Below are 14,290 nucleotides of genomic sequence, written 5' to 3'. Positions count from 1 at the left end.
CAGTTATCTTTTACTTCCTTATAATTTCAATAGAATCACTTCAAGTTCTGTTCATTTTGTCCAAATGGGATGATTTCATTTTTTACTAATGGTATTTTTCCATTTTTCAAGTGAATTTTTTACTGAGGTAATACTGCTTTACCAGGTGTAAATAATTATCTATTTTAGGGATACAATGTTACAACACTTTTCTCTGCCCACTCCCCCCACAAAAATACCCAAATTTCTTTACTGTAATTATTTTCAGTCCTGTACTACATTTTTAGCTCACCCAACCCCCCTTCAGTAATCCTAATTTTGTGGTAAAAATCTCAGGGTTGTTCTCATTTTTCTTCCCCCCTCCCTCTCTCCTCCCTCTCTCCTCCCTCCCTCCCTCTCTCCCTTCCTTCCTTCCTTCCTTCCTTCCTTCCTTCCTTCCTTCCTTCCTTCCTTCCTTCATGTAGCTATCCAATTTTCCCAATAGCATTTATTGAAGAGATTTTCCTTTCTTTGTGTTGTGCTCTTGAATGCCTTTGCCATAAACTAATCATTCTTACATGCAGAGATTTAATTTTGAGTTTCCAATTCTAGACTATCAGTCTGTAGTCTACTTTTAGTATCAAGCAGACTTATTTTAGCATAGCACCTATAGCACTGTCCTCCCGTTGTTCATTGATTTGCTCGAGTGGGCACCAGTAACATCTCACAACAGATTGTGAGACTTTTTGTTACTGTTTTTGGCATATTGAATATGACATGGGTAGCTTGCCAGGCTTTGCTGTGTGGGCGAGATACTCTCAGTAGCTTGCCGGACTCTCCGAGAGGGGCAGAGGAATCGAACCTTGGTCAACCATGTTAGCCGCGTGTAAGGCAAACACCTTACCTGCTGTGCTATTGCTCCAGCCCACATCTGACAGGGGGTTGATATCAAGGATATACAAAGTATTGCTTGAATTCTACAAGAAGAAAACATCCAACCCCATAAAAAATGGGGCAACGAAATGAACAGAAACTTTCTCTAAGAAGAAATACGAATGGCAAAAAAAGGCACATGAGAAAATGCTCTACATCATTAATCATCAGGGAGATGCAGATCAAAACCACAATGAGATATCATATCACACCACAGAGACTGGCCCACATCCAAAAGAACAAAAGGAACCAGTGCTGGCACGGATGTGGTGAGAAAGGGACCCTCCTTCACTGCTGTTGGGAATTCCAACTGCTTCAGCCCTTCTGGAAAAAAGTATGGATGATTCTCCAAAAATTAGAAATCGAGCTCCCATTTGACCCAGCAATACCACTCCTGGGAATATATCCCAGAGAGGCAAAAAAGTATAAATTATTTTAGAGGTCTACATCTTGTTTTTTCTGTATTTAATCAAAATTCTTTAACATTGTGAAGTTTCATTATGATGAATTTTATAAATTCTTTATGTCATATCTTCCAATAGTGTGTTTTTATACTATTCCATGTAGAGTTATTATTACTATTATTTTTCCTGCTCTCAGGTTTATTTTTACAAATAGCAAAGGAGGACCCATACTGGAGGCAGCCCAGAGGGCGCACCAGCTCCTTCCATGCTCATACTGACAGACTCTTAGGGAGCCCTGGTGGGGGCCTAGGAACCTTTGGAAGCTTGAGCTAGTGCTGGAGCTGCAGCCATCTAGGTCTTACTCTGGGCCTTGGCTTTAACCTTCATTTGAGTCTTGGCTTTAGCCTTGGAGGATTCTTGGTTTCAACTTTTTTTATTATTATTATTAGTGAGACATCATGAGGTAGAGTTGTAGACTTACAAACTTTTGTGCTTGGGTTTCAGTTATACAATGATTGAGTACCCATCTCTCCACCTGTGCCCATTCTCCACCACCAATGAAACCAGTGGCCATCCCCTTCCATCACCCCCACCCTGCCCCACCTCTGTGGCAGGGCATTCTCTTTTGCTCTCTCTTTCCTTTAGGGTGTTGTGGTTTGCAATAGAAGTATTAGTGGTCATTGAGTTCGGTCTATAGTCTACTTTCAGCACGTATCTTGCATCCCAAGTGAGTCCTCCAAACACTCTTTACTTGGTGTTCCCTTCTCTATCTGAACTGCCTTTTTCCTCAGCATGTGCTTCCAGCTTCCAAGCCGTGGAGCAGACATCCTGGTACTTATCTCAACTATTCTTGGGTGTTCATCACCCATTCTGTTACTATTTGCAAACAAATGGTTCTACATGGAAAGTATCATGCTAAGTGAAATGAGTCAGAAAGAGAAGGACAGACATAGAAAGACTGCACTCAAAGTTGGTTTTTGGCTAGCAAAGCCTGAGACCCTTAGCAATGAGGGCACAAGCATTTTTCCTGAGTCAGGAGTGAGTAATATATGCAAGCCGACTGAGCTTGTGACTGTTTTTCTTTGTGATCACGGGCCTGGCCTGCTAGGGCTTCACGAGGGCCTTGATGGCCTCTGCATGGACACTCAGTCGTAGCATTGTTGGCCTGCATCTTCTTCAGGCCCTTCTTGTTGTGCCTCTTGGCAAAACGCATGTTCCTTAGGAATTTAGGATCCATTCTTTTAAGAGATTCATATCACCATGACCCAGGTTTCTTAATGCCATTTCTGTGCCATTTTTGAGGCTGATTGTGCATGGTGTAGTTCTTGGACTTGGCCGCATCTACACCATGGCAGCAGTTCCCCAAGCATGGGAACAGAAAGAGAAAGGCTGTAGAGTTATTTGTAGGATACAATTGTTTTGTCCTTCCTGCATAGTCTCAGGTAGTTTCGGTATATTGGATTCCTCCCATCACAGTGCTCCCATTCTTCTGTGTTTATTTGTAACTTCTTTCTTTGTTCTCTGTTGATTTGTAAATACTGTTTTCTCTTCTTCTTAAGTCCTTTGCACAGTTTAGTTGGAGCAATGTCCTTTTTGTGTGGACACAAGAAGACTGTAAATGCTATGCTTTTGTAATGTGGGAGTTTATTGACTCTCAGTGTTATTTTCCTCCTGGGCATCTGTTCTTTTGACCTAAACCTCAGCAGCCCTCCCTTCTTAGCACCACTAAAGACGGGGTCCCTAAGAGGACTAGGTAGACCCAGGGCAAGCCGTGAGCTATGTGTTACTCTGGCATCTAGATGGGCCTGGCCAAAGTGCCATAATGCTTAACTATAAGTTAAGAGCATGGTCATGGACAAATGCTGTCATGATCTAAAAAGTAATAACTAGATTCAGACCCTGAGAGGGTTAGGAATAATTAATCTGGTCTGAGCGCTGTAGTCTGAGTTTGGCAAAATGTTCCCAGTAGAGCTGCCTTACAAGCCTCAATGTATCTCTTACTGTGTCCATACAAAAATAACTAATATTAAGATATTGATAAAGTTATTGGACTGAGGCAGGACAGTGTTTCTATATCTGGCTTGGTGAGGAACGGGAAGGTAACAAAGAAACTATAAAAAATATCACAATTATTCCAGAGTTCCTAGTGAAAGGATTGGAAAACAACCCGAGGCATATTCCACACTGAACTCTAGAGTTACTCTTAACCTCTATTTGTGCAAAATGTTTGAGATTAAATTCTCTGCCTTGGATCATGCCCAAATACTTGATCGTTGCAATTCATCAAAGAAGTAAAAAAGTAATTCAGCTTTCTCTAACCTAAAACTCTAGGATTTGTTTTTCTGTCTCAGGACTCAGTATAGACCAGTCTAAACCCTTATCTTTAATGTTCAGATGTTAGGGACTACAGTGTCCTTTCTCTATAGAGTCAGGTATACCTGAAACAATGGTGGCTATTGCTGATCCCTTCACTTGAATCCTTTCCCTATTCACACTCCTGAAATTCTGTGATTAGTAACTACCAACCTTCAGCTATTCAGATGTATATGTCAGTGCAAAAGCAGATTTTCCCATTCTTGTGGGTTCTGAGAATTGTATGAAAGATTTGCATACAAAACTTGAAGATGAAAAGTTAAGAGTTTATTATACAGATAAAGATAGAAGAGTCAGGGTCCCTCCGCAGACGTCCAGTCCTCTCCTCTTACCTGTGAATGATATCACCCATCCTGTTCCACGTCATCTACTAGTCCGAACAAATGAAGTCTCCGTTCATGTCCCACACTGTCCATTCCGTGAATGACTTCCTTGTCTTTTTCCTATTCCACTCGCTCTATTCCATGTATGCTTTCCTCAGACTCCGGCCACTGCCTCTGTGTATGAGGAAGATTTCAGTGTCTTGTTTTCTGCTACTACTGAGGCCTATGCAGCCTGCTTGTACTAGGCCCTGTCTCTGGGCTTGCCGCCCTACCTGATCCCAGGAGAGAGGAGAGACCAGAGAGCATGTGCTCACAGTGAGAGTGCAATAGGACTGGGGGCTTCCTTTTAAATGCTGCCAAATCCCACTCCCAGTTGTCCCTATCTCTATTCTGATTGGCTACCTGGCAAGCTACCTGTGATATATTCCATATGCCAAGCACAGGAACAAGAAGTCTCACAATGGAGATGTTACTGGGTCTGCTCAAGCAAATCGATGAACAACGGGAGGACAGTACTACAGTGCAGTGCTACCTGTTCTATGGGTAGAGATTTAAAGTAACCTGGTGCTCCACGCCTCAGCTCCTGCTGGATCATATGCACCACAAAAATAAACCAAACTATAAGCTGAGATTAGGACCTACCCTCCATGTCTGAAAGAAACAATGTCACTTTGGTACAACTTTGTTAGGATTCTATGACAACCTGCATATTAATAATTTAGGAATAACTTCAGAAACACATTCTAAGAAATTCAAAGAAATTTTCCTGTTTTCTGAACCTTCATGAAATTTGGCTTTACTGAGGATTCTTCTTCTTTCCAGAAAGAAAACAGCGAAGAAGGGTTTTCCATATACTATTAAATCATTTTTTTTCTCCAAGAGATCCCGAGGTCATCAGATAGTATCGTATTTCCTTTAAACAATGCTATCTGCTGACTCATATAACCTACCCACTTCTTTCACCTTAAATTTAATACTAAACTCTGTCAATATCTCCTTACCCTCTCAACTTTCTCAGTATGTAAATAAAAACACTTGCTGTATAATGTGCTATATAACGATTTAGAAAACTGAGTTCCTATAAAGGTGATGCTATTCCCATTTCATAGCTATATTATTCAGGCCTGTGTATGTAAAAAGTTGTAAAGAGTCTAGAATCAAATCTAGGTAGACTGAGTCCATTGTCCATGATCTTTACCATGTGATTATCTGCCTCATAATCCTGGAAACTCTTTCCTTTGAGGATCTTGTCTACTTTCAGCCTCAAGTTCAAGTGGTGGTCAAAAAGAACCTGGTATTTACAGGGTTATAATCTCTTGTCTGAAACTTGTGGAATTTCTGAAAATCCAAATTTGTTAAATTGAAAATAGCTATATCCATAATGTATTTTAAATAATGCAGAGAATTGTCTGAAGTACTTGCAATTGTTGACATTATTTTATAGCAAAACACAAATATTCATACAGTCTGGAAATAAAATGAATTCAGAAATGAGTTTATCAGAACAGGCCAGTCAGCAATTGTCACCAAATTAATTATATACAAGATCCAATGTTGCGACTCTTTGGAATTATAAAATTTGGATTTGGACTAAAATCTGAAGTCCTTCCAGATTTACTGCTCTAGAATGCCAGCTAAAAATAACTTTTTACCTATCACTATAGGAAATTAAGACTTGCCTCCATATGTTACTTATTATTTATTTATCTAAAATAGAGAAGCATATATAACACTTCTAAAGCTAAACACACGTATTTAAAGAAAGTATTACCAATAAACAGGGCTGGAGCGATAGCACAACGGGTAGGGCGTTCGCCTTACACGCGGCCAACATGGCCGACCCGAGTTCGATTCCTCCGCCCCTCTTGGAGAGCCCGGCAAGCTACCGAGAGTATTCGATATGCCAGACACAATAACAACAAAGTCTCCAATGGAGACGTTACTGGGCCCGCTCGAGCAAATCGACGATCAACGGGAGGGCCTTTACCTTTTTTTACCTTACTTTATCAAAAGGTGTTGATTCCCTCACTTAAGTACAGGAAATATAATGACAAATATGATAGTGGTTGAGAAGCAAAGGCAGTATACACTTTTAGCAACCCAAAATTATTTAGTTGTCTTTTTTGTTCAATGTTTATCACCATGTAAAATACAGTGTGGTGACTTCAGGCATCCTTGGCTTCTGTCAATGAAATCGTAGCTCTAAAAGACCATAATCTCTGACATGGCAAAGGGTCAGAGAGACCTCATACTGATAACTTGGTCTGGATTAAATAGCTCTTTCACACTGTCTTTGCAGGAGCTATAGCATCATTCAGGTCATGTGACTTGATAGTCTCAAATTCTTCTGAATGATAATGTGTTTTTGTTGTGCATTTCTTGCTACAGTGTTACTACAACAGATTTTAAGTTCAACTGGCCTTCCTGAAAAGACAACCAGAAACAAAGGTTTTTGTGAGTTTCTGTTTGCTCTTCCTCTGAAAAGAAGACCTAACATATTTATGTGTCTAAAAATCTGAGAAATAAACAAGATAGAAGTTTTCAGTTCCTTCTTCTACTCATATAAATTCTTCCTGAAATCAAAAGATCAGGATTGTACATAGAATAATTTACCCTAATTTCCTCTCATTCCTGAGTACAATAAAAGCATTTTCTTTATTGTCAAAGCTAGTATGATTGTACTTGGCTATCTAATGTACTGGGCAATGACCCATGTTCAGCACCATAACTAGAATTTCTGTCTACACCTTCATATAATCTTTATCCTGTTCCCCTGCATTTCTCTTTTTATTTTTTATAAGGATACCAGACTTGAATTGGAAGCAAAACAATATCTCGTTTGTAAAGGAACTTTTTCCAAATTAGGTCTGGTTATTGGGATTAAGGCACATACATATATTTTTAAAGGAGTCAACTTTCAAAAAAATATATAAAGGAATATGATTCAATTTTGTGTGAAGATCTTAAAAATGAGCAGTAAGATACCAAATGAGCAAGTGTGAGGAACAATGTTTTTCCTCAGAACACTTGGCAATTGCAGGAGATAGTTTTGCTTTAGAGCTAGTGGAATTATATTGACATCACTGATATTTAGTAGGAGGGTTGCTACTAAGCAACCTTCAGTTTATACCAGACAGATCACCACATCAAAGACTAACTTAAACTCCAATTTCTATAGTTCTGAAGGTGAGAAATCTTGGTGTAGGCCCATCGCCTATATAAAGTGATTGACAACTTAATAATTAATAATTGTATGCAATAATATATAAAAATGTTTCACAAAACTAGAAATCATGAGGAGGTAGTTAAAAGATCATTAGTTTAAGAGTTTTAATAATTGTTAGGAATCAGATATCCAAACGGAAATATCAATACCTTGTGCATTTTAGTAGTTGAAAAAAAAAAGTTCACAAATATAATTGAATTGTGCTGTTCTGGAAGACATCTGGAATACTTCTTTGAGACGGTTAGGAAAGGTGCTTCTTACCTTGCAATGTTCCTACTTAGCACTGTAGCACTGTCCTCCCGTTGTTCATTGATTTGCTCAAGTGGGCCCAGTAACGTCTCCATTGTGAGACTTGTTGTTACTGTGTTTGCATATCGAATACAACACAGGTAGCTTGCCAGGCTTTGCTGTGCGGGCGAGATACTCTCAGTAGCTTGCTGGACTCTCTGAGAGGGGCGGAGGAATCGAACACGGCTCGGCCAGGCTGGCTGTGCACAAGGCAAACACCCTACCACCGTGCTATCGCTCCAGCCCTACTTAAGCATAGAAAAATTACCGAAAGATGTGTTTCCATTTACCATCACACATTATCATTTTACTGCTTTTTAGAAAATGAATGTCCAATAAGGAAGATCACTGCCTTTTTAAAAAATTGATGGAGAGAAATTTCAGAAGTGTTTCCAATGACAGTCTTAAAAATTGAGCTTTTTTCTCTCCCAGCACTCACAGTTATAGCGACTCTGAAATACTGATACATCTGAACATTATATGGTCGTTTCATTTTAAAATTTATATGTAGTGAGCATCTTTACTCTTAGCTCTCCTCAAAGTATAACTTTTGCTTGTTGGTAGTCATCCAGTCATGATGCAGAACTAATTTTTAATAGGAGAGAAAAATAAGTACCTAATCTCACTGTGTATACTGCAATAATTCAAAAAGAAGGATCCATGATAACAAGAATAAGGAAAAGGTTGAAATAAAAAATATGTGGCTTGAAAACATAACGGCTAAATGAACTAAATGCAAATAGTTCTTTTGTAGAACAACTGCTTTAGGAATTTTTGCTGACAGTATCTTCCAAGCTCACACGTGCAATATAGGGATTCCATCCAGAGATTTTCCCATTAAAAAACCTTAGTTATCTCAAAGAACTACATCCTTCGGAGTGTGAAGGAAACACAACATGAAGATAAAGCCAAGATATGGGGGTCTTTCATCTCAATCTTATTGCAAATAGGAGCTCTGACGACATATAATTAGTAGATGTGTGATATAAACATATAACTAAGGAGAAATTTAATCAAAAAGGGAGAAGTAGTCCTTAGCAAAATTAACTAAATTTTATTATATCTGAAAATATTTAAGACTTATGGTCATTTTTATAACTATCCTATATGTTTTAGTTAGAGTATTTTGCACATTAAAAACTTATATTCTTTGCATAATCAAGAAGATCAAAATTTTGAAATGCAATCAGGAGCATCATGAGAACAACTTATTCTCCACCACAGCCCCGAAACTCTGCTATAAGAACGTGAAAAGATCCTATGTGAAGACTCCCTATTCGCCCCGAGCCAGAGTGATCTTGTATGTAGTGTTTGGCTTAGGAGCTGTGCTTGCAGTGTTCAGGAACCTTCTGGTCATCATTTCATTCTTCATTTCAAGCAGCTGCACTCTCTAACCTATTTCCTTATCTGCTGTCTGGCCTGTGTTGACTTTCTAGGGGGTGTGACTGTGATGCCCTTCAGCATGGTCAGATTCGTCAGTTAAAGAGAATAGATATTTAAAGAGGACAATAAAATTCATTTCCATAAATAACTACAGTTATATACAATAAATTAGAAGTTATGGTATCCTTAATATTAATAATATATTTACTTTTATACATAAGGAATGTTCCACACATAATTGTGTTGTTTTAATATGGTCATAGTCACGGTCACGGTCCTCCCGTTGTTCATCGATTTGCTGGAGTGAGCCCAGTAACGTCTCCATCTTGAGACTTGTTGTTACTGTGTTTGGCGTATCAAGTACGTCACGGGGAGTTTGCCAGGCTCTGCCGTGCGGGCGAGATACTCTCGGCAGCTTGCCGGGCTCTCCGAGAGGGGCAGAGGAATTGAACTCCGGTCGGCCATGTTGGCTGTGTGCAAGGCAAACGCCCTACAGCTGTGCTATCGCTCTAGCCCCTATGGTCATAGTATTATAAATAAACTTATAAAATATTTCTATACAATTTATTTAAAGAAAATATTTGGTCAGTAAAATCATTTATTGGTAATTTTTATTTCTAACATAATGTAAGAGTCACCAGTGACATAAAAAATGAATAAGAATATTCTCTTGAGGAAGGAAGCTTAGAGAAAAACAAATATATACATCAGATAATGGTAAAGAAAAGCATATCCACAGGTTCAATGAACATAGTAATTCATATGAAAGGAGAGTACAAAATATGCTTTTATAGTGTACTGTTTTCATCTTTGCATACAAGTACAGTTCTATTTGCAAGGTCTGTTAAATACATGAACCACTGAAGATGCACAAAATTTATCAACCTAATTTTGAATTAATAATATTAATCCAAAAAGTTTAATAAATTTCTTTTCTTCAAATTCTTTCAGCTTTTTTTGATTCCCAGGATTGAGCTCAGCCCCTCTCACATAGATGCATTCTAACACCAAGATACAGCCCACCGTGAATGAAAATTCTCATCCCAATAATGCTTAGTGAGAAGCAATTTGTGTGAGAAAAGGAACAAAGGAACCAAATGAATCAATAGTGTAAAACAGTAAGATCATGAAATTGCTTGATGAGCAGATTAGTTCTGATTTACTAAAGACACGGTTTATATGAATGACTTGGGTTTCATCTTGGGGATGGGGGAATTTAAAAAAATAGTACTTCATAGTTAAAGAACATAGATGAGTGGAAATCTGTAATTTTAACTAAAAATTTAAATGTTACTTTAGGAAATCAGCTAATCTCTATAAAAATGCACCTCCACAAGGAATTTTGTTCATACTTTTCTTTATGATGGTCTCATTTTTCTCTTCATAAAAATTTCTATTCAAACGTTGTTCTCCGCATTATTTTCAACAACTTAAGTTAGTGGCTGAAAGATGTTCTCTTTCATGTATGGGACATCTAAGGGGGACAAAGATGTAGCAGGGACAACAATCAGTGGCATTTCTATCTACCCTCTCCCTCTGATACATACTGGTTCAACTATTTACTGAATAGGTCACACTGGGCAATAGTCTAATTTCAGCTTCCTATGTTGTAAAAATTAAATAGACTTCATCAGGTAAGCCAGTGCGTTGGAGGAAATAGTGTTCCATTACTTTCATATAGGTAGCCATTACTCTGTTTAAATACTTTTGATTGCTGCAGTCTTCAAGTCCAGAGCCTATAACTGCAGACCTTCAGCACTGAGGAAGTGTTCACTGAAAGAAATGCCAGTAAGCTCTTCATCACACAATCAGAGTAGTTTACAGAAGAGAATATTGAAAGCAGTGACTTGCTATTTTATTACTAACATTTCAAACATTTCTTTTTAAATAAGCACAATAGTCCTCACATTTTTGCGGGGTTGGCGAGAAGGTAGAAGTAGATAATTTGGCTCATATAATAAAAGACTACAAGAAAGATAAAAGATAGGCATGAATATACCAAACTAGACATTAGTAGAACTTTTCTCAATACAGAATTTTTTGATACAAAACAGATTTCTTGAATGATTTGATTTTAGACTCTTCATGTTTAAAATTAAGATGTATGTATATATTTAGATATTCATATCTCTATACATTTACATATATCTCCTTTTCTTCATACAGAATAGTTTACAGAAGAGAATATTGAGGGAATTAGCATAGTGTTTTACTGCCAAAGTACCAAACATTTGTGAAAAAATAAACATAACTGTCCTTTGGGGGAATATTGCTTCATTCTTAAGATATAATATGTATTCATTAGCATATGTAATAGGACTGTAAATAGTTATTATACTGAAAATACAGAGTTAGAACTGAAATATAGATAAATTTATTCAGTGGTTGTGGGTGCTTATAATTACATGAAAATCAGATAGTCAACAGACTTTATAAATATTAATAAATAACACAGTATCTCAAGAAGTTATACCAATTACATTCATTAAAAATGATGTGTACATTCATATGTGTGATTTTTAGATATTAAATATAATATGAATTTATATAAAGGTCTGCATATATTGTTATTGTCTCAAAGAGTGGATATTTCCTGATTCTGAAAATGACCAATTCATGATACTTTTATGATATAACAATCTTACTTAGTTGCTGTAATGACGGACTGAGGTTAGCCACTCTGAACTGAGTAACTAATTCAATTTTTTTTTTAAAAAACTTGGATTACAAGGAAATTATTTCAGCAGTCTTCTATCCTTGATTTCAGTGTCTTTTCATTGTTGAATCCATTTTTAAGTTATACTTTATGTCTATACTTGATATCCCATGTATAGACTTTCTGGAACAATACATAAATTAAATGAACGAATCATCAATTAATTTTAAAGAAGTATAAAGTATGACAATCTTAAAATCCCTGCACTAGTTAGCTGGTAAAAAGTGTTAGCATAATTTTATGAGCAAGTTTACTCTCGGAATAAATTTACTCAATAAATGGGTTGTTATTCATGATGTCAGTTACCGTTACTGTAAAAAGTAATGAGCCCACTACCTTGTTAATAGACTTATCTAACCTTATTATGAACAGCTTTTGTGGACCTGCAAATCAAAACACAAGACAAGGAAAACTCACTTATTTGATCTTTCTGAGCAAGATGCCAACAATTCTCTAAGAATCTCTCCAAGGCATATGTATATAAATATCATTGAAGCAAACAAACAAACAAAAAACAGACTTTGAGCCACTAAAGATTAATTAAAATAAAAAATGGAAGAAAACTATAAAGATTTTATATTTTTTCTTAAATTTTCTCAAAAATACTAAGCTAGGGTTATTAGCCAGAGAAATACAATGAACTCAGTGGGATTAAGTAATACAAGGTCACAGTGTTAAATGACAGTTTTTATTCCATTCCAGGTACTGCTGGTTCTGATGGTATATTATTTCCATTGTACATGGGCTTTAACGATATCTTCAACTGAACATAAGTTTTAAGTTGACTCTTTAGAAAAACTGAAGTTTAATATAATTTGCATTAGAAAATCTTACAAATCTATGAAGAATTTTTTCTCATAATATTTTATTTTGATTCTATTTCAGTTTCACGAATCAAAAACCAGAGACTACTCAGGGAGCAATTGTATTGTTGAGGAATTCTCTTTAAAGACTCCACCAGTGATAATTAATTTGATGGCTTTTCGAAACCAAGGATAAAAGAACGCATATATTAAAGGGTTCATTGCTGAGTTGTAGTAACAAAACCAAACCAGGATTTCATAAATATATGTGGGCGTGATGAAACCTAAGAAGGCATCAATTACTGAATCAATGAAATAGGGCAACCATGAAATCAGAAAGGCCATCACTGCAATTCCCAATGTTTTGGCTGCTTTTCTTTCCCTCTTGGCCACTCTATCTTTGTAGCTCTCTGAAGCTTTCTTGGTCTTACTGCTCATACTTTCAATTTTTCTAGCCTGCTGTTTAGCAATGAGGAAGATTCTAGAGTAAATTATTATCATCACAAGAGTGGGAATAATAAATACTAGAAAATCTATCAAAACCCAGTTTTGATTCACTGCAATTTGACAGCCTCCCACACAAGTGAGAGCACTTACTAGTTCCTCCAGTCCAGCACCGATTGCACCTGTGCCAACAAGGGAAAAACTATAAATGGTGGAAAAGAGCCAAGAGAAACCAATACATAAGCTAGATACAGAGGTAGTGAACCTGGTTGGATAGGCCAGAGGGTCAGTGACGGCAATGTATCTATCTACAGAAATAAAGCACAAGTGGTAGATAGATGCATAGCAGAAGGACCCTTCAAAGCAGGAGTGAAATTTACAGTATCTCTCTCCAAAGTACCAGCAGCTCTCCACAGACCTCACAGTGCTGAAGGGCATCACAGTCACTCCCACCAAGAAGTCTGCACAGGCCAGAGACGCGATCAAAAAGTTGGCTGGAGAATGTAGCTGCTTGAAATGAAAAATCGAAATCATTACCATGAGGTTTCCAAATATGGTCAGCACCACGCCAAAGCCAAATACTGCATAGAGAAGCAGGCGGGGGGCGGGTGAGTAGGAAGTTTTGATGCAGGATCCATTGAGGTTCTCATAGCACAGCTCCACAGCTGCAGGAGAGGGAGAATCACCGCTCATCACTCTCAGTTTTGATACCTGGAGAAACTTGTCCTTTGTGGCCAATATGTCCTTGCAGTTTTCATAAATCCTTTGAAAATGATATACACGATATGTCAGTAATTGCCAGTACTTTTCTAGTCCTACTTCTTTGTAAATACAGATCCTTTCATTTCATGTTTGGAAAGTGAGTCATCTCATTGTAAAATATATCAGTTTCTAAAAATGAGAAGTAACTTTTCATCATTCTATAAAAATTACTTAACATTTAATTTAAACTACCAATTTTTGCCTTGTATCATACTACTTACCTGAGAAACGTTCGTTGTTGAGCTAGTATATGATGCACAAATCTGTATGCTTTGTTTTATTACTTCCTTTCATAATTATCAGAGAGCTCGGATGGTGCCCCAAAGAATTTGTCCCCTAAGGAATGTAGCTGATAATTTTAAATTACACAAACACCTTAAGTTTAAATCCCAGTAGCACATGGTGTGAAAAGAAGTAAGCTTATTATTGATAAAAATTTAATGGCCATCTTGCTTCATGTGACATATTTAAAATAAAAACAGGGAAAATAAAACAGTAAAAATGTATATCAAAATTTGAAATGTGCAGAGTTCTTCTCTTTAGGTGTCTTTGAATGTTTCAAAAGTTAAATTTACCTTACTAGATATTGGTCACTGGATTTTTATTTTGTAAAAAAAATTTATTTAAGAAACTTTCATTAATTGTCACAAATACTAATTCAGGTATTTTTTTATTCT

The 14,290-nt window shown here is 37.0% G+C and overlaps 1 protein-coding gene and 1 pseudogene across 1 annotated transcript; both read right to left on the bottom strand.

Moving 5' to 3' along the window:
* Nucleotides 1-1,580: 1,580 nt before the first annotated feature.
* Nucleotides 1,581-4,640, bottom strand: LOC130034750 (60S ribosomal protein L29-like; annotated as a pseudogene).
* A 7,872-nt stretch (nucleotides 4,641-12,512) lies between these two features.
* LOC130034656 (trace amine-associated receptor 7a-like) lies at nucleotides 12,513-13,544 on the bottom strand. Its single transcript, XM_056126287.1, has one exon. The coding sequence runs from the start codon at nucleotides 13,542-13,544 to the stop codon at nucleotides 12,513-12,515; it is 1,032 nt and encodes a 343-aa protein (XP_055982262.1).
* Between the last annotated feature and the right edge of the window lie 746 nt (nucleotides 13,545-14,290).

The sequence above is a fragment of the Sorex fumeus genome, unplaced genomic scaffold (assembly GCF_029834395.1).
Source record: "Sorex fumeus unplaced genomic scaffold, SorFum_2.1 ptg000061l, whole genome shotgun sequence".
Classification (NCBI taxonomy): Eukaryota; Metazoa; Chordata; class Mammalia; order Eulipotyphla; family Soricidae; genus Sorex; species Sorex fumeus.
Note: the sequence above shows the minus strand (reverse complement) of the source record. Positions and strands in the feature narration are given on the sequence as shown.

Coding starts and splice junctions, on each gene's coding strand:
- LOC130034656 (XM_056126287.1), bottom strand. CDS start 13,544: ATGAGCGGTGATTCTCCCTCTCCTGCAGCTGTGGAGCTGTGCTATGAG.